The 18170-nt window shown below is 48.8% G+C and overlaps 1 protein-coding gene across 1 annotated transcript in view; it reads left to right on the plus strand.

Moving 5' to 3' along the window:
* Positions 1–18170, plus strand: part of COL27A1 (collagen type XXVII alpha 1 chain) — a 141642-nt gene that overhangs the window by 118502 nt on the left and 4970 nt on the right. Inside the window, exons 38-54 of the mRNA XM_041406960.1 lie at positions 965–1018; positions 1133–1240; positions 2616–2669; positions 2965–3018; positions 7462–7518; positions 7676–7729; positions 8634–8687; positions 10048–10101; positions 11632–11685; positions 11761–11868; positions 12220–12327; positions 13888–13995; positions 15681–15734; positions 16283–16345; positions 16756–16809; positions 17501–17536; positions 17861–17878. Of these exons, the coding sequence (XP_041262894.1) occupies positions 965–1018; positions 1133–1240; positions 2616–2669; positions 2965–3018; positions 7462–7518; positions 7676–7729; positions 8634–8687; positions 10048–10101; positions 11632–11685; positions 11761–11868; positions 12220–12327; positions 13888–13995; positions 15681–15734; positions 16283–16345; positions 16756–16809; positions 17501–17536; positions 17861–17878 (1092 nt within the window). The remainder of the gene's footprint in view (positions 1–964; positions 1019–1132; positions 1241–2615; positions 2670–2964; positions 3019–7461; positions 7519–7675; positions 7730–8633; positions 8688–10047; positions 10102–11631; positions 11686–11760; positions 11869–12219; positions 12328–13887; positions 13996–15680; positions 15735–16282; positions 16346–16755; positions 16810–17500; positions 17537–17860; positions 17879–18170) is intronic.

An 18170-nucleotide genomic window follows, 5' to 3' on the forward strand; every position in this document is an offset into this window, starting at 1 on the left:
AAATGAGCTCCCTGAGGTCCCTAAGGAGAGGCTGCTGTATTTAGCTATCACATGTCTGTGGTGTGGGTGCAAGGAGGGGCAGCAGGTTCTGCACCCACACTGGGCTCTGAAAGCATTCAGCATTCCTGTCTCTGCTTGCCATGGCTCCCACCTCAAGTTTTGCATCCCACTGCATTTCTAGAAGCCTGATCAGTAGATTGTGGTTTCTGCATGTAGCAGTAATAATACAAATAGAGGGAGGGGGTTTGCACTGTGAGCAGGAAGTTGTGTATGGTAGGTACACAGAGAATTAAACCACTGCCTTTTTTCACAAGGTAAAAAATAAGGAGAAGTGCTGTGGAATCAATGGCTCTATTGGTAAGGTCCTAAAACTATGTAATAAGTGTTGATATCTGATTTAGTGCCAAAGTTGATGAAGGATACAGCTGTTGGTAGAGTAGTGGTGCAGAGATGGCAGCTCAGGGGCAAACCAGAGGAAACCTTTTGTGAGAACCAGGGTAAATGTGTTTTCCACATTTCAGCCCATTCTGTAGCAAAGGCTGGGTAGGTGCACTTCTGGAGATCCTTCTTTTGCACCCTTGGAGACAGATGGACACAGTTTTCGATGACCCACCTATCTTCAAGATGTCATTTCAAAGTCAGCATCATCAAAATTATCACAGTTATCACCTTTCAGCTGTGTTGCCCAATAGCCACCTCAGCACCAAGATCTTCCCACCTTTAAGCAATGAGTTTTCCTCCATGTGTTGGAGCAGCTAAAGACCAAACTCAGCCATAGCCCAGCTGTAGCACCTGTGGATTGTGATGTGACCTGCACAACTTGCTGGCCTCCTTGTTGGCCCCCATGTGTGGGTGAGGTTCCTCTCAGGTTTGTGTGTGCTAGGGAAATGGCCTGGGAGTGTCTGGTTGGGGTGTGACTTCTTTGCTTTCCCATTCCAACAGACTTTTTTTTTTCCCCTTCCAGGGCCCAGAAGGGAAACCAGGAAAACAGGGGGAAAAGGGCAAGCCTGGCCAGAAGGTAGGAACACCTCTCTTTGATAACATCACAGCCTGTGGTTCTCCCTCCCATCTCTGATGTTTTCCTGCAGAAGGAGTTTTGTCCCACACTGATGTCAGTGCCTTTGCTCTGCAGGGCAGCAAAGGCTACCAGGGGCAGCTCGGCGAGATGGGATCCCCAGGGAAGCAGGGGCCGAAGGGGAACCAAGGCCCTAAAGGATCCCGAGGTACCCTGGGACCGATGGTGAGAAGAGCTCTGCAAACGGCTGAACACAACCCAGAGAACCTGACTGGCAGTGGTGGGCACGCGCCTGACTGGAGCAGAGAGCCCAGCACAGGCTCCAGGGCACTGAAAAATGCTGTTAGATGGCTTTAACTGGCCAAAAACATCTTAACCCTTGTCCCAAGCAGCACAGGACAGAGTCCATAGGGGTGGTTGGGTTGGTGCCCCGTGAGCCCAGCTCACGTTGCATCGAGGCAGCTCTTCACAACTCCCCAGATAGGCTGAAATTGCTGAAATATTGGGGATTTTTCCTCAGCTGAGTGAGCTGATAAGCTATTTTTTGCTAAGATCTTCCCCTTTGAGACTGCACACTCATGGCAAGAGCTGCTTCCAAGTCAAGCTGTGTTGTTATAAGGAACTCTGCCTTGGATTTCTTCCCTGTTTCTACACCCACTCTTGATCTACTTATCTAAAACACTTGGAGCAAGAAGAAATATAGCATGGGAAAGGGTCTGAACTGGGTACTGAAGGTGAGGCTTCCAGAGAGAACAGCCATAGTATGGCAGAGAAGGGAGATATTTAATTTGCTTTAGGCACAAGAGACAAATGCATCAGGACAGCAGTGGTATGTAAAGTGCCTTTCATGCATTGCAGGCTGGTTAGGAAACTTCTTGCACTCTATTTGATAGAACTTAGTGCAAAATCAGGAATTATTTATGAACTAGGAATAGTGGTGATACTTCAGAACAGTAGCAAATGAGTGATGGAGTGGTGGTTTTGCTGATAGTGTTTTCCTGCACTAAAAATTGTGGCCTCACCACACATCCTCCCTTAACAGTCTTTGGCAAAGCCTCCATGGATTATTTCACAAGGAAGCAAAGCAATATCTGAGTAACAGTCCATTGGAGAGGACATGTCTTTGTCTTGTGGAAAGGGCTTTGTTCCATGCTAAATGGGATTATATGGAAATTTTGTGACTCACTTTAATCTGATGATCTGATTTAAACCCACTGTGCTAAGGGTGTGATTCTGCTCTGTGGAAGTCTGCTGGACTTCCTAGCACAACACTAATTTGGATATAGAGATGTTCAGGGGGGCAGAGGAACAGCACAGAAATGCAGCCATTTCTGATAGCCAATCTGAGTGAGGTGGGAAACCCATTGCTGCAGGCAGGCAAAGGCATGGAACGGCCTCCTGGCACACCCCTCTCCATGTGTAAGAGGTTAAAGCCAAGGAAAAGCCACCAGGTGGCTGCAGCAGAGCTCAGTGGTGGCCAGGAGAAGGACTGGCCACACTCCCACGTGTGCAGAGCTTTGCTTTGCACAGCCCAGAGCCTCCTCCTCTCATGCTAACACCATGGGCTGCTCTCTCAGTCCCTCTGTCTTTGCCTCTCCAGGGAGCTCCAGGAAGGATGGGTGCTCAAGGGGACCCAGGCTTAAAGGGTTACCAGGTAAGGGTTTCATTTTCACCTCCCAGCTTTTATCTGTTCTTAAACACAACAAAACTGCCACTCCAGGATGCACATTGTTCTTAAACCGTGATTTATTTCTGACCTCGAGTTTAGTTCTCTGTCAAGTCTCCATGTGCACCTCCTGCATTTGGTTCAACTCTGCCTGTGTGACACACGTGTCCCTCCAAAGCTGGCATGCACCACCCAGGGCTCGTGGGATCTGGCAGGGAACCAGGGAGCACTTTCAGTCCCACAGCTCTTTCCTGCCTCCTCACATGCTATCTGCTCTCCACAGGGACATGCAGGACCACCAGGGCCGATTGGACCACCAGGGCCAAAGGGGGAAAAGGTAAGCTCAGGGGGTTTGGCCATCTCATTTCCCCTTGAACGAGACAATTGTCCCACTGCTGTAACTCCCGTGCATCTGCATTCTCCTCACCCTGTGGCTGAGGCAGAGGTGCCTCCTCAACCACACAGCCACTCACACAGCCCCTCAAAGCTACAGCCTTGCCTCTGCCAGTCAGTGCCAGGACAGCCGTGCCACCAGCACGTGCTCCCCAGACACCACGTGCCCTGTGCCAGAGGCTGAGCCAGCCAGCATGAGCCCTGAGGATGTGCTTTTCCTGCATCCACAGGAATTCAGCTCAATCCCCAAGCCAAAAGGCATCAGACTCGTGGCTTTCTGTGATCAGGTCACAGTAACTCCCTGCACAAAGAGCAGATCTTCAGCTTCTGGCATTCTCCTCTCCATGGCCCTTGCTCCATGTTCCTTGTGCCCCACCTTTCGACAGCCCCCTGCCTGCAGCTGCCCTGACTCAGAGCCCTCTTTCCACGGTGGCTTTCCCCTGGAGTTTTCCCCCTTTTGCTGAGTCAGCAGAGCCATAACCAGCTCAGGCTGGAGCAGTGACTCACACTTTAGTGGTTTCCTGTCGGCTCCAGGGCTGCTTGGCTCTCCCAGGGCTGATGGTGTCCTTCACATGCCTTCTGCAGCCATGCTCCCTCCCTCCTGACATCTCTCTGCTGAAGGCTCTGGGCAGAGCTCCTTGTGACCTTCCAGGACTTAAAGGGGGCTGTCTAAAAGAGGGGAGCAGCTTCCTACAATATACAGGGGGGAATGCTTTTAAAACAAAAGTGTCAAGATTTTGGTTAGGTCAGGAAGTTCTCTGCTCAGAGGGTGGTAAAGCACTGGCACAGGTCTGGGCTGCCCTGTCCCTGGAAGTGTCCAAGGACAGGCTGGATGGGGCTTGCAGCACCCTGGTCTGGTGGAAGGTGTCCCTGCCCATGGCAAGGAGTGGAACGAGATGGGTTTTAAGATCCCTTCTAACCCAAACCATTCTGTGATTCTCCCTTGGTGTGGGAAGGGAAGTGATGGTGATGGGGACTGGTCAGTCCGGAGGTCCCCATGAAGAGGAGAGATGCATGAACTCTCTCTGCTCGTTTTCTGCTCCCCATCACCAAGAAAGCATTCAGCTTTGCCTCTGCACACAGGTGGGAGGGCAGCTGTAGTGCAGGCAGGAACTTCATTGCTTATAAAATGAGTTTATAAGGACTTGCCCTTGCTGGGGCTTTGAATGGATCCCTTCAGGCTCCTGGTGCCAGGATACACCATGCTCTGCCTGGAGATTCCCTGTGCACCAGGAGTCACTGGGGCAGGGCAAGCTGCTGTGTTCCACTCTGTGCCAGGATACCCTGTTCACACCATGCTCTGCCTGGAGATTTCCTGTGCACCCAGGAGTCACTGGGGCAGGGCAAGCTGCTGTGTTCCACTAAGACATTCACACGCCTCAGAAATTTTCCTTTGGGGGTGAACAATGGCCATTGTGCTTTTTCTCCCATTTCCTGCTGCTGAAACACATCCATGGAGGAACAGCTGCTGATGTTCCTGCTGCTCCCTATATCCATTGCTGCCTTGCTGAACGTCCTGGCAAGTGTCAGACAAGCACAGCCAGCCCAGGATGATGTGAGAGCTCATGACCAGGCACATTGTCAGCTCAGAACTGCCCCAGAGGTTCCTTACAATTCCACTGTCAAATCTTGAGCATCCTGGCAAAAAGTTTTGAGTCATGACTAGCAAAAGCAAGGTCAGCCATTGGCCCTGCAGCCACTGAGATATGCACATCTGTATGTCTATTGCTTTAATTGCAGCTGTAGTTTTATTTGAAAACATTTAAAGTTGCCATCTTGAAAACTCCTGTAATTTCAGTAGCAAATGATCCCCAAATTATTCATCTGAAGTGCTCAGTGGAGCACTTTGCCCTTCATCAACAAGATGTTGCTCTGCAAAAGGACACTAGAAAAGCACTCCCTGAGTGCATCCGGTGTCAAAAGAGCACAGCAGCGTTATGATAAATTAATTCTACATGCAAGTATCCAAGCTGAAACATGATGAAGCCACCAAAGCATCAATGCATCCTACTAAGAGCAGTCAGCTCTGTTAATGACCACTGACAGCCAAATCTCCTCACTCATGTTCTCCTGGAAGGCCAGTGGGTCTGCTGGGGAGCAGAAGGAGAAGATGCTGAACCAGGAGAGCACAAAATCATGTACTGAGCCTCCAGCACCCCTTCCTGCAGCATCCAGGTGCTCCACAAAATCTTACATCTAAGTTTTCCTATCCACCCTCGCTCATCTCCTAAGAGTTGCCTGGATCCCAGCCTAAAAACAGACAAATTCCTTCCCTCCAGACATCTGTAACCTCTCACAAGAGTGTGAACACAAAAACTGAAGCCTGAAAGTGAGAAATCAAGAGAAAATGGAAATGGGACCGTGAGTACCCTGTGAGCTTTAAGTGACATGGTGAATGGAGCCGTGCTGAAGGAGGAGGATGTAATGGTGGGGAAGGTCTCCCCTTTTTCAAAGAAAGCAGTTTGGTGAGAGGCACTGCTGTGGAATCCTGCTCCCTTGTGCCATCCCAGCCAGCCACTCCACCACATTTCATACATTTGCAGCTCCTCAAAGAAGCCTTGCTCAGAGCAGACGCCTGCTCTTGGCAGCTGCTTAAAGCAGTCCAGATGGGATCCTTTTAAAAATTACAAACTGGTGTATCTCACTTTGGGACAGGAGCCAACAACAACAAGCCTTCCCTTCTTCTCCATGCATTTTCCATTTGTATCCTAACATGTTTACTTTGCTGCCCTTTACTCTAACTTTTTTCACTGCAACTTTCTGAAGAATTAGCACAGAACTTTCATCTCTCTCTCAAGCAGCTGAGGCACCAGGAAGCTCTGGAGGAGCTCGGTTTCACAGTCCTAGAGCTGACCAGGCTGCAGGATTTTCTCAGGCAGGAGGGAGAACAAGGTGGGGATTAGCCTCAAGGAGAAGCAAAGCCCACAGTGGGGAGAAAATCTTGATGCTCTTCAAGGGTCCCCAGAATTAGGAGCTTTCTCTGAGTTCATCACACTCATCTCAGGTCCCAAATGGCAAAGGTGTGCACACCCTGCCTGGGAAGAAGCAATCAGTGCCAAGACTTCTGCATAGTAACAGACACACTGGGATGATTTTTTTTCCCTGAGAGTTGAGAAATGGTGGCTTTGTTTCCCTTCTAGGCAACATTCCTTAGATAGTGGCTAGAAGGCAAACCAGTTGCCAGGTATTTTGCTGCTGGCTTCCAGCAGCAAGTTCAGTAGCACTGGAAACTGTTGGCAGAGACTGTGAGGGTTTGCTTCCCCTCCTCTCCCCTCTGCCACCCAAGTTTCTCTCAGAGGCAGGCAGGCTCACCAAGAAATTTCCCAAGTGTCCTTACTATCAGCAGCTGCAACCCCAACAGGAGAGCAACCCAGAGAGAAGGTCAAAGAGAATTGTAAATACACCAGAAAGGGCTGGTGCAACCACTGAGAATTACACAAGTCTGTGAAAAACTTGGCTCTGCAATCTGTGGCGATTTGGATGTTCAAGGTTTCTTGGAGCACCCAAGCACCTCCAGTACAGCAGCTCCACTGTGCCAGAACCCCCACACTGCACCAAATTGCTCTGAGACACGTTCATCTTAAGGAGCCAAAGTGCCAGAGACTGCTGTGGAGCAGTCAAAAACTGGAGAAGCTGGAATGTTGCATTCTTCCATGGGGAGCTGAGAAACAGCCATCTCTGAGCTGGGCTCCAGAGAAAACAGGACATCATGACCCTGAGTGACTTTCACAACAGAATTTAAAAGGATAGTGACTCTGTTAAGTCTTAAGAGATCTCTGTGTGGATGTTTTGGAGAGACCTCAGTCATAAATAAGCCGGGTGATGTTATCTACCAGCCAAACCACGAGCTCTGAGCTCGTGCTGCAGAGCATCCCAGCGAGCAGAGGGCTGTGTAAGAGGCTGTCTCACCTGGCTGATTGTAAAACAAGCCCACAATGGTGGCACACAACCAAGGAGCCCATCCAGACCACCCCTGCTCCCACGACAGCCCAGACAGCACTCAGCGAGGGCGGGGAAATGCTTGATTAAAGAGTTTGGTTGAACTGTCAGCAATAAAATTCAGAGGCAGAGAGCTATTTCCCATATTGGCGTAATTACATCCTGCTTGCTCCATTTTAGGAGCTGTTGAAAATAACCCTTTGCACCTGGTTACTTAAGGAGGCGAGTTAGACCAGAGAAAAACAGCCACCAGAAATCAGGAAAGCAATGTGAAGAGTCAGTGAAACAAACAACAAAAAAAAATTGTTTAGTCTTTCTTCGGAGGAAAAGGGAGTAAATTCAACAGAGGCTTTAACTTCCCATGATATGGGAGGGCTGGATTGGGTCTGTGCAGACACATCTGCTCCAAAATCTGCTGTTTATATTAATACTAACATTTTACTCACAGGGACAACAAGGTGATGACGGGAAGGTGGAAGGCCCACAGGGACCACCTGGAGACAGAGTAAGATGTTAAATCCCTTCTCTAATCAATCCTGGAGTGATTTTGGGGGTGGATTAATTGGGTTGGTGCCTTACTTGTAGAACATGCACAAGCCACTGAGATATTGCAGATGACAGCTTGTTGACATCCACCTCAAGTCTTTGCTGTGTTCTTGTAGGGCCCTGTTGGTGACAGAGGTGACCGAGGGGAGCCTGGAGACACTGGTTATCCTGTGAGTCTTATTCCAAATGCATGATTCAAAAATGTTTGCCTTGGGGAAGTGCTCCCAGCCCACAGAACTGCAGTCCCAGTTCATAACCTGCTGTTCTCCCTGGTCAGCTGCTGCACACGCTGTGATCCAGACAAGGAACAGTTCAGTTGTCTCTACCTAAAGCAGTAAAAACATTGCTGAAGGCAAGGCCAGCACCTCACCCTGCCCTGCACCTGCTGAGTGAGGCTAAAAGAGTGAGCAGGACCATTTGAGCACAGCTCTCTGTGATTGTCAAGGAGACATCCTAGACAAGATGTGTGCATGACAGTCCATGTCAGTGCTGGACAAATTTCAATATTGATGTGTCCATTGCTGTAGATTCTTCCATGGGAAGATCTGTAAACTTTAGGATTTGGAGACTTCCAAAATCTTTGCAAGATTTCTCTCAAAAGCAAAACCAGGGCTATGAAATATCCTGCTGTGCTCCTTATTCCCTCTTTGCAGGACATGTTCAGCTGATTGGGGCTGATCTGCAAAGGCTCCATGAATTGTTACCTCCATTCAAAATCACCTGGTCAGAGTGGCTCATTTTAGTAATTTACAGGAGGTTTTGAATTCATCAGAGTAGCCGTGCTGCTGCCTTATTTTCTAGGACAGCTGTCTCCAACTGTTCACTTCCATTAGTGCTGTGTGTATTTTGGGATGCATTAGAACACCTTCTTTGCTGCTTAGCTGGTGATGAGCAGTTCCTCTTTCCAAAGCATATCCACAGGATTTGGGCGCTCCCCACAACTTCACCATTTCTGTATCAGCAGAATGCAGACACATGTGTGTTCTTCTGCTCCTTAAATCATGCTACATTTATTTTTCTTTCTCATTGCCACAGAAGAACAAAGGCATGTTCCCTCTCTGTTTTTTATTTAAGGGTCAGGAAGGGCTTGATGGAGAAAGAGGAAAACCTGGGCAGCAAGGCTTACCGGTAAGAGATGCTGCTTTACTGTGAGGTACCCAATGCCCCAGGCACAGGAAAAACAGGGAGGTGGGAAGGGCTGCAGTAGGAGTGTGTGGTGAGCTGTGAAATGTGGCCTTTTCCATCAGCCAGGCCTATGGAATGGGCATTTTGAGCCACACTTGAGACTAATAAATGGGTGACAAAACAAGGAGCACTCCCCGTGCCTGTTTCCAAAACCATCCTTACTGAATGGTCCATGAGGGATGAGAAGAGATGACAATGGGAGATGACAGTGACAGTGGAAGGGTCTGCTTGGAAATGATCCATTTGATGTGCTGCTGGTCCAGTGTGAGGTGAAACCATGTTATTCCACTTGCCAAGTTGTTTCCTCTCAAACTACTGAAGGACTTTGTGAAAGACTAAATTAAATCCAAACTCAAGGGAAGGACTTTTTATTCCCTTGTTATATACAGTAGCATCTGATCTTTATATGTGACTATTGCAACTGTGAGTGCAGCAGCACATTAAATGTAGTTTGTATTGGGAAATAAAGTTGAATCAATTCCCACTCTTTGTAAGGATGCTGGAAAGAACAACAGATTCTATTTTGGGTTTAAAATGGTAGTGCTCTGTTATATGGCCCAGAAATGAGTAGAGCTGCTGCATTCCCCAGTGAATGCAGTTTATTTGGGGGTTGGTAGACCCTCAAATGATTCAGATGGAAGCAGGAACTTTGGATTGTCTTTAATAAAGGTCCATTAGAAACATGGCTCAAAAACAAGCTGAAAAGGGAGAGCTCTGCAGGGAGTCCTTCCTTACCATTTATTTGATGTTAGCCCAGAAATTGCCACACAAATACCAAAAAAACCCAACCTGGCTGGCCAGGAGAAAAGACTGAGATGGGTGTGATGGGGAAGAGAGCAGCGAAATACCCTCTCTGCTTTACTCCACAGGCAGTTTTCCAACACCTGACCCCCAGGTGAAACCAAGGCAAGGGCTGCAGTGCTCAGGAGGGAGGTGGCACCAGCAGTCACGGCGTAACCTGCTCGTTGTGCACAGTTTCTGCACACAGGCTCCTTCCTGCCCACCTCCCAGCACTGCTCTCCAGGCACCATCTGGAACGTGGTGAATGATTTCCACAAATGCAGGCACCACCCAAGCGAGGGGCAGAGTTGCTTCTTCTCCAGCTGACACCCTGTTAAATGCTCTCTGGAGACAGCTCCGTGCTCCTTTTTCCCCAGGGGCCTGTCTGAGTGCAGGCAGTTTCCCTGAATTGGTTCCATACAGTCAGCGTTCTTAGGGCACAAAAAATGCTGTTCTTTCTACTTCGTGCAAGATACTGCCAGAAGAGAATTTTAAGCAGATTTTTCTTGTTTATGTTTTGTAGGGAGATCCTGGATCACCAGGCAAGCCAGGAGCAAAGGGATCCAAAGGTGATGTGGTAGGTTTCAGCAGGGTGGATTTACAGTGTCCCAAGTTTAAAGAAAATCTCTGGTTAAGAGGACTCTCATGGTTTTGCCCAGCACGTGGGATTTTTGCCTATGGTCTATGCCTTGAAAGGCCGTGGAGATCCTTGTGGGAGGGCTGTAAACATTTGGGTGTCCAAGCCCAGTGGTTTGTTGGCTTTGTGGAGCTGGAGAAGATCAAGATCAATTGCAGCTCCAGCACGATGGGTGACTCTTGGGCAGGTCTTTGGTCCCTGCCATGGGTTGTGTCTCTTTCCCGTGCCCTGTTTGTGCTGTCTCCAGCCACAGCTGGCTCCTCCATCCCCAAGGAGGGCTGAGCCAGGCAGGAGTCTCTCCCTTTCACTTGAACCATAAACTTTTCTGGCTTGAAACCTTCTGGGTTTGGAGTCCATTTATCCATGGAGCTGTTTCTTGGAACAATCCCTCTAACTTCTTGTCCTTATTGAGCAAGAAAACCCAGGACTCATGGGTCCTTCAGGGTTCATTGGGGCACCTCACACCTACTCCTACCTCCACATCTGGCTGTTATGACAGCTTGCTAATTATTCTCACAGACCAGGGACTTTATTTGCTAAAACACAAGTATGTGACCTCAATACTCAGCAAATTCCTGCTCTCTCTTGGCAGATGTCAGGGTTTTTAATCTGACCCTGCTGGGGGTAATGCCAGAAGATAGTTTTAGGTCTTCTTGGCAAGAAGTGTACCAGGTGATAAGACAAATAAATTCTGCCAATGGATGGACAATCTGGAACTGCCTTTGGTCTAATGAATAGCAGGGGAAGCACCCCCAGGAGTGCTCCTTTTGTGTAGCTGGCCAGCCTGGTCCTCTGCAGATGGAGAAATAATGCACAGAAAATGAGTTCTTCAATTTAAAAGTGCTTTAGTACATGACCTCGTTAAGAGAGCCCTAGTGAAGGTGATGAGGCTGAGTTTTCCATTCATTCTGCACAAATTAATCCTTTTTACAGCTAATAAACCTCAGGAGTATTTATTTTCTGCCTTTTTTCACAAAGCAGCATTGCAAATTTCAGACAGAAGACACCCTTTTTAATTTCCATTAGCTTTCTAAAACAGAATTACTTCTCAGAGAGAAGCCCCCCTGAATCCCCTCAGAGGACTCTCTTGGTCCTGGCTTTGCTGTCCATGAACTGGTGGAGGACTCAGGTTTTTAGCATCTTGTTCTAATGTTTGCCAGTGTACCAAACCCTCCCTCGAGTTCATCCTGCTTTTTTTGTCCTCATCTGCTCTGTGTTAGGAAAAATGCAGGTCCTTGCCTTCTAGCTATTTATTCCTGCCCTAGAACTCTCAAGACATACGAAGAATCACTTGTAATAAAACCAAATAGCAGTTCATTCCCAAGCACTGGAGCAACTGACTTTATAAATGTCCCTTTTATAAAACTCTTTCCAATCATTATCCAAAAGCACACCCTGAAGTCACAGTCCCAAGTGGAGCTGTGCTAGAACTGCTGCAATTTTAGATGTCTCTCTTATTTTTACTTGCAGGGTCAAAAAGGAAAGCAAGGAGCACAGGGCAGTGCGGGGAGCAGGGGCTCACCGGTAGGTGAAAATTCAGTATTCTGCCCCAGGAAATGCTGTCTGGGAGCTCCTTCTCTAATACCTTTGTCGTTTTAGGGCATCCTTGGGCTACCAGGCCCTCGAGGAGTGGTGGGAAGGCAGGGGCAAGAGGGTGCCCCTGGAGTGGATGGAGTGCCTGGGAAGGACGGCGTGCCTGGGATGCTGGTAAGCTTCAACTGCAGCCTTGTGGCATGGACAGCAAACACTGCCTTGGAGCTGCAAAACTGGAAGGCAGCACAGGACAATATATGTGATCCAGCTATGGATATTCCAGTTTACATGTACCCAGGGCAGATCTTCACATATCACTTGCACACAGAGGCAGCAGGGGCCTTTGCATGAGCAGATCTGTGAATAAAGTGGGGTTTGTACCCTGGCAGACACTCACATGCACACAATTCTGCCCACCCCTGCAAACCTGTCCCCCTCTTGCTCAGGGCAGAATCCCACCACTCCCCTGTCCCTCCAGAAGTGGAAAGGGTTTATTTCATAACCTCTTGTGTGTTTCTTTCCTAGGGAGAGCAGGGAGACGATGGGGAAGAAGGCGTGACCGGGATGTCAGGCAAGAGAGGGAACCCCGGCGTGTCAGGACTCCCAGGGGCCCAGGGACCACCAGGATTCAAGGTGAGTTTCTGACTCCCTAAGATGCTGCTGTGAGTGATCCAGTCTGTGAGCCTGATGCCTCTGAGCTTGAGCTCTCCAAGGTCTAATACAATCTCAGCTCCTGCTGCCATCTTTCACTTAGCTAGAGGCTCTGTAGATCTTTCTTCACATCCATCCATCCATCCATCCTCCATCCATCCATCCATCCATCCATCCATCCATCCATCCATCCATCCCCCATCCATCCCCCATCCATCCATCCATCCATCCATCCATCCATCCATCCATCCCCATCCATCCCTCCATCCATTCTCCTGATGTACACAGCAGCTGAATGTCCCAGAGACCCTTCCTCCCTTACCAAAGCAGCTCAGGAGCCTGCAGACACACATATTCACACTACAAACACTTGAGTCTTTTATCATGAGAAACCTGGCTAGAAAAAACACGGAGAAGTTGCAGAGGAGCTGCTACAGCCAGGTGTAGGATGTCCAGAATGACAACTCCATGGGAGATTCAGGTGTTCTACTGCTCTGCAAGACCTGAGCTGCTGGAGGGAAATTTGTGCTGCTTGGTTTTTAGCATATTTACTGGTTAGAAAGACTGGAGCCAGTATGGGCTTGGACATCACTCTGGGTGGAAGCAGGGACAAGCTGCTTTTGTGACCTTGGGGTTTCTTCCTGGTCCTTGCCCTGATCCAGGCTCACCACAGGATCTAAACTGGACCCACAGCAATTCAGTCGTTTGTAGAAAGACTCTGTAAATAGGAAGATTCTGTAAATAGGAAGACTCCAGCTGGGTTTGGAGAGGCTCTGGGATCTGATTTAAATTAGGGCTCCATAGCACATAGCCCTTGATCTGTCACTTGCTGCCCTCCAGCTGCCTTGGGAAGTACAACAGGAGGTGACTGAGACTCCGTGTCCTTGTCACACACTCACACCCTGCCTCCAGGGGGATTTTTTGCCCCTTTCCCGGCTGTTCCACCATCCTAGGCTCTCCCTGCCTTTGCTTCTCTCTCCCAGCCTGCCGCAGACTGAGTAGCTGGAGCTTCTGCTGCTCCTGGCACTTGGCAAGGAGGAGAGGTGGGGAGCCAAGTTGGTGCTGGGGGGCAGAAGGCCCTCTCTGGATTGAAGTTGTAGGGTTAACACAGGGAAAATGTTGGATTTGCAGCCTCTGGATTGAAGTCCTGCTCTTGGCATGCCTTCAGCATTTTCCATGAATTAATCATCAATTGCCAGCCTGCTGGGGGAAGAGATTATGGGAAACTGCAGGGCAGACAGAGAACATAGGAGTGCAAAGAGAAGATGTTTGCTGCCCTTTCTCTCCCTACCCCCTTGCAGGTGGGACAGTTCTGCTGAGGCTCCTGCTCTGGGGGCAGCCAGGAGGGAACACAGCCATGCCCACCTTGGTCACCCTGGGATCCTGAGCCACCTGCCCTGGCAGGCCTGGGGCATGCCCTGATCCCAACATTCCTTATCCCAAGGAGCCATCTTTGCCAGCCTTCCATCTATGGCTATTGCAGCTGGTGCTGTTACCTTTAGCTCCCCTCCTTTGGAATTACCTGAATTCTCTTCTTTTCAGGGTGAAAGAGGATTGCCTGGACAGACTGGCCAAGCAGGGAAGCGAGGATCAGCGGGAGGAACGGGCCTTCCAGGGAGCCCTGGTGACCCAGGAGCCAAAGGACAGCGGGTTAGTGGTGGTGGAGCTGAGCAGAGCTGACTCCAGGCTTCTCCTGCAGGAGAGGGTGCGGATCCAGGCTCGGACAGCAGGGTGATCCCGGGGAGGGGCTGCACAGGGGAGCCCACATCCAGCTTCAGCATGATTCAGGGAGAGGGATTAGGACTGATACGAAACAAGGCACAGAATGAACCCAAACTACCCCGACTAAAATGCACTTGTTTGGTTATTTTATTGCTAACAGTTTTCCAGCTGGAAGGCAGTGACCAACACCACCATATATCATTTTGTCACTGGTCATAGATCAACCTCACAGATTATTTTGTCTCTGTGACACAAGTGACACATTCCTTTGCCCCATATTGTCACTGCCTGATTTGCTGCAGGACCAGTGACCGTGTCCCTCTGGCTGAGATGACTCCATGACTTTTAAACCCTTCTGACTTTCCATGTGCTTTTGCCTGAAATTCCTCTAGAAAGAAGGCTTGGTTGATTCCCCAAATGCAGGAAAAACCTTGGTCCCCTGTTAGTAGCAATTTTCCTTTCCAGGACCCAGAAATGGGCAGTTAAATCAATTTGAATGCTTGGAAAGTTTCTTGCACTCCCCTAAGTCCAACCAAGCCCTTTCTTGCCAAGCAGTTTCTCACTCTCATGGCCTTTTTCAAGGCAGAACTTCCTAACAGTGAGGTTTCTAAGCTGATTCATGGCTGCAACAGCTGTGCAATAAAGGGGGTGGAAGCCCCATCACTTGGGTTATTCACAATTAAGTGAACAAACCATTGTATTACACCCCAAAAAGCACAGGATGGATGAGACAGTCCTGCCAAAAGGCCAAAGAAGCCTTTTCTGTCTCTGATGTTCCTAACACTGGAGAAGAATCATCTGGTGAAGGCTTCTGACCCCTTTCTTTTTTTTAAACATTGAATCATCTTGAATTTTGACATCTGAGAAGCTCAAAAATATCAAAGGATGACCATCTCCAACATGGTGAAAGGAGGATGTTTACATAAGGACATGCTACCCAGGGTGGGTTTTTTATTCTCAGAGTACATGCTATGTGCTGATTCAAGCTCGATGGTCTTTCAACTATTTTATTATTATTTTTCTTACAAAATTGAGGGGAAATCCCCGCAGAGTTGAATAGGAAAAGAATTAGGGATATGCATGGTTTTCCTGGGCTTGAGTGGGAGGTTATGTTGTAGGAACATGCACTTTTTTAACAGCTTGAATGAGCACAGTTTAAAATCACAGTTTGAATTAGTAGGTCAGTCCAGTTTGTATTATAAATAAAAGAGGAGCTTGTTTTAAAGAACTTCAAGGCTGTCATTTTGCAGCATGAAATTCCAAGATCAATCTCCGAGTAGATGCTCTGCATCCTGCTTCTGCTGGGCCAAGCCAGAGAAGCATCTGCTAGGAATAGTGTAGGTTTGCCTCCCATTTTGGGGGCAAAAAGGTGGCACTGGTGAGATCTAAGGGATCAGGTGAGTTGCTTCTAGCCTGATGTTTGTGTAGCTCCTCCTCCAGGCTTTTTTCATTCCTCTTTCTCATCAGTCCTGCTCAGACTGAGGGATACTCACAGATTCCCCTGTCTCTGGAGCTGCTGGACTCTTGGTGCATCTCTGAGTGACATCTGCAGCCATCAGTGTGAATTTACTGTTGTCCTTTGTTCTTGTGTTTTTCTTGGCTGTCCCGTGCAGGGAGACTTCGGTGAGGCAGGATTCCCAGGGATTGCAGGACTGTTTGGGCCAAAGGTAAGAGGCTGCTGGTGGCCAGTTGGTTTTCTGCTCTCACTTGACTGGGGACAGTAATGCCACACTTGTTGCACTGCTAGCAGCTCTGCAGAAACTGTGGAAATTGCAGTTTGAGCCCAACTTTCTTTCATTTATGAATCTTCATTTGTTAAGTGAGTGTGTGCTTACATGTGCTTTGTTAGAGGAAAAGGGCTGTCCTCGAGGTTCTGTGGCTGTTTTCCCCCTTTCTGACATTTGTACTTCCAGCATCAACCACCAGCCAGCACCTGAGACACCGATGTGCATCCCTAACTCTGAGAGCCCTGACTTGAAATTCAGACTCATTTTATCACCATATAATTTCCTTGGCGAAGAGGAAATTGTTTGTTTTCTGTCAAAAGTAAAAGCCTTGCAAAACAGGAGTGAGAAAAGAATTTACAACAAATTGGGTCTTCCCTGTCCCACAGACAAGAGGCAGCACCCCTGTCCCTAGAGCAGAGCTCTAAGCAAGGGCACAAACACAGGGTTTGGTTATTTAGTGGACCTCACATCTCATTTTTTGCTCACAGGGCCCCCCAGGAGACCTTGGGTTCAAAGGCATCCAGGGACCACGAGGGCCGCCAGGTCTCATGGTGAGTGGTTTCCAGTTTGTGGGTTTGGGAGGATTTTCTCCCTTCCCTCCTGTCTCTGTGAGGCTCCAGGGGCTGTGAGGAGCCCAGTGCTCGAGGCCATGGCTCCACCTCTGAGCCCCACAGCTGTAGGTGACCACACCTGCACGGGGCTTGGAGACAGCCACGCAGCACAGAGCACTCCAGCCACACTGAAATCCTTCTTTTTGTGGAATTTGTGAGGTTTAACAAGGCTCATGACAACCACACTGCGAGGATTTGTCTCTTTGGAAATGTTTTTTTATTCCAGATACAGCAAATACCACCACCAAGAAAAAAAAAAGCAGTAAAGATTCAGAGTCTTCACTGAGTCTGCCCTGGTGAAAATGACTGTCAGGTCCCACGTGGTGGCTCACAAGTCTTTTCTTTCCTAGGGAAAAGAAGGAATTATTGGTCCTCTGGGCATTCAGGGTCCCACTGGAAGCCCTGTAAGTACCCACACTTCTTTCCTGCCTGTGTTTTTCAGAAGAGTTTAAATGCATGACATCCAAAATGTTTGAGGCCAGCACAAGTAACCCCCAAATCCTGCTGTAACCAGGAAAACAAAATGGGTTTTAAGATCAGCAGCTTCAGAAAGGCTCAGTCTCTGGCTGCACAGACAATTTCTGGGAGATTATTAGCTGAGAAGTGGGGAGCAGCAATACAGAAGTGCAAGGTTTTCAACAGACTGGAAGACAAGAATGTTATTGCAGATTTTTGAAAGCCAGATTTTCCAAATAACTTGGCCTGGGGCAGGGGGATACACATTTAAATAAACTTTTTTTTAAATGCATTAAACTGGGAACCACTTGATTTTGGGAAGTGTTGAAAATCCCTGCCTGCCCTAAAATGCCAAAGGCCCTGAACACAGATGAAAGATCAGGTCAGTGCTTCGTGAAAACACAAGCCTGGCACCACTCAGAGCTTGGTCCAGAGGCTGCAGAGATAAAAACCAGTAAAATGAACTCAGACATTGCCAAAACAGCCAACAATGGCATTTTTTTGCTCTGGGGTGGGGAGGCCAATATGACAACCTGAGCTGGTGAGTTAGAGATGAGTCCTTGCAAGGAGCTCCTGGGGGCAGGAGCCAGCAGGGCAGCTTGTGCTTGGTCAGTGACAGCCACCTCCTGTGCCTTGCAGGGCCCCAAGGGAGACAAAGGCAGCCGTGGGGAGATGGTAAGTGCTGCTCCCACCTCGGGGGCCCCAAGAGTGACCCTGAACAGTCAGAGTCACTCTGGGCTCTGCTGTGACCTCAGGGTGCACGGGGCTCCCACGAGGGCAAGACACTGCTTACAGATGTGTACACACATCCACACCACTCTGCTGGCAAAATTTCCATTTCCTGAACCCAGCAGCACTCCACCACGTTGTCCACAGCTGTGGTACCTGCATGCAGCACCCAGCCCTGCCCTGGGGAACAGCACATGGGTGTACAGGGAGATTTGGGGTCAGTAATGAGCATTTTCTGACAGCTTCTGCACTTCTTTTTTTCCCCTGCAGGGTCTTCAAGGTCCGAGGGTAAGTACCTGACATCCCTTTTTCTGACTGATATCTTGTATTTAAATAAAACAGTTGTTTTTAGCATGTGTAAAGCTGCAGGGTGGGTAATTGCACACCTGGAATGGGATGAGTGCCTGGGGACATGGCATTAGTGACAAGTGAGGAGCTGAAAGGGCTGGGAACAAGGGGTGCAGCAGGGATAGACCAGGTGTAGGCAGATGTACCCAGAGCAGGGACAAAATGGGGCCACCCTCTGTCTTTTGAAAGTTCTGAGGGACAGCTGCTGTGAGATGCCAAAACTCCAGCTGGG

Source organism: Onychostruthus taczanowskii, unplaced genomic scaffold (assembly GCF_017590055.1).
Source record: "Onychostruthus taczanowskii isolate IOZ18803 unplaced genomic scaffold, ASM1759005v1 scaffold25, whole genome shotgun sequence".
NCBI classification, from domain to species: domain Eukaryota; kingdom Metazoa; phylum Chordata; class Aves; order Passeriformes; family Passeridae; genus Onychostruthus; species Onychostruthus taczanowskii.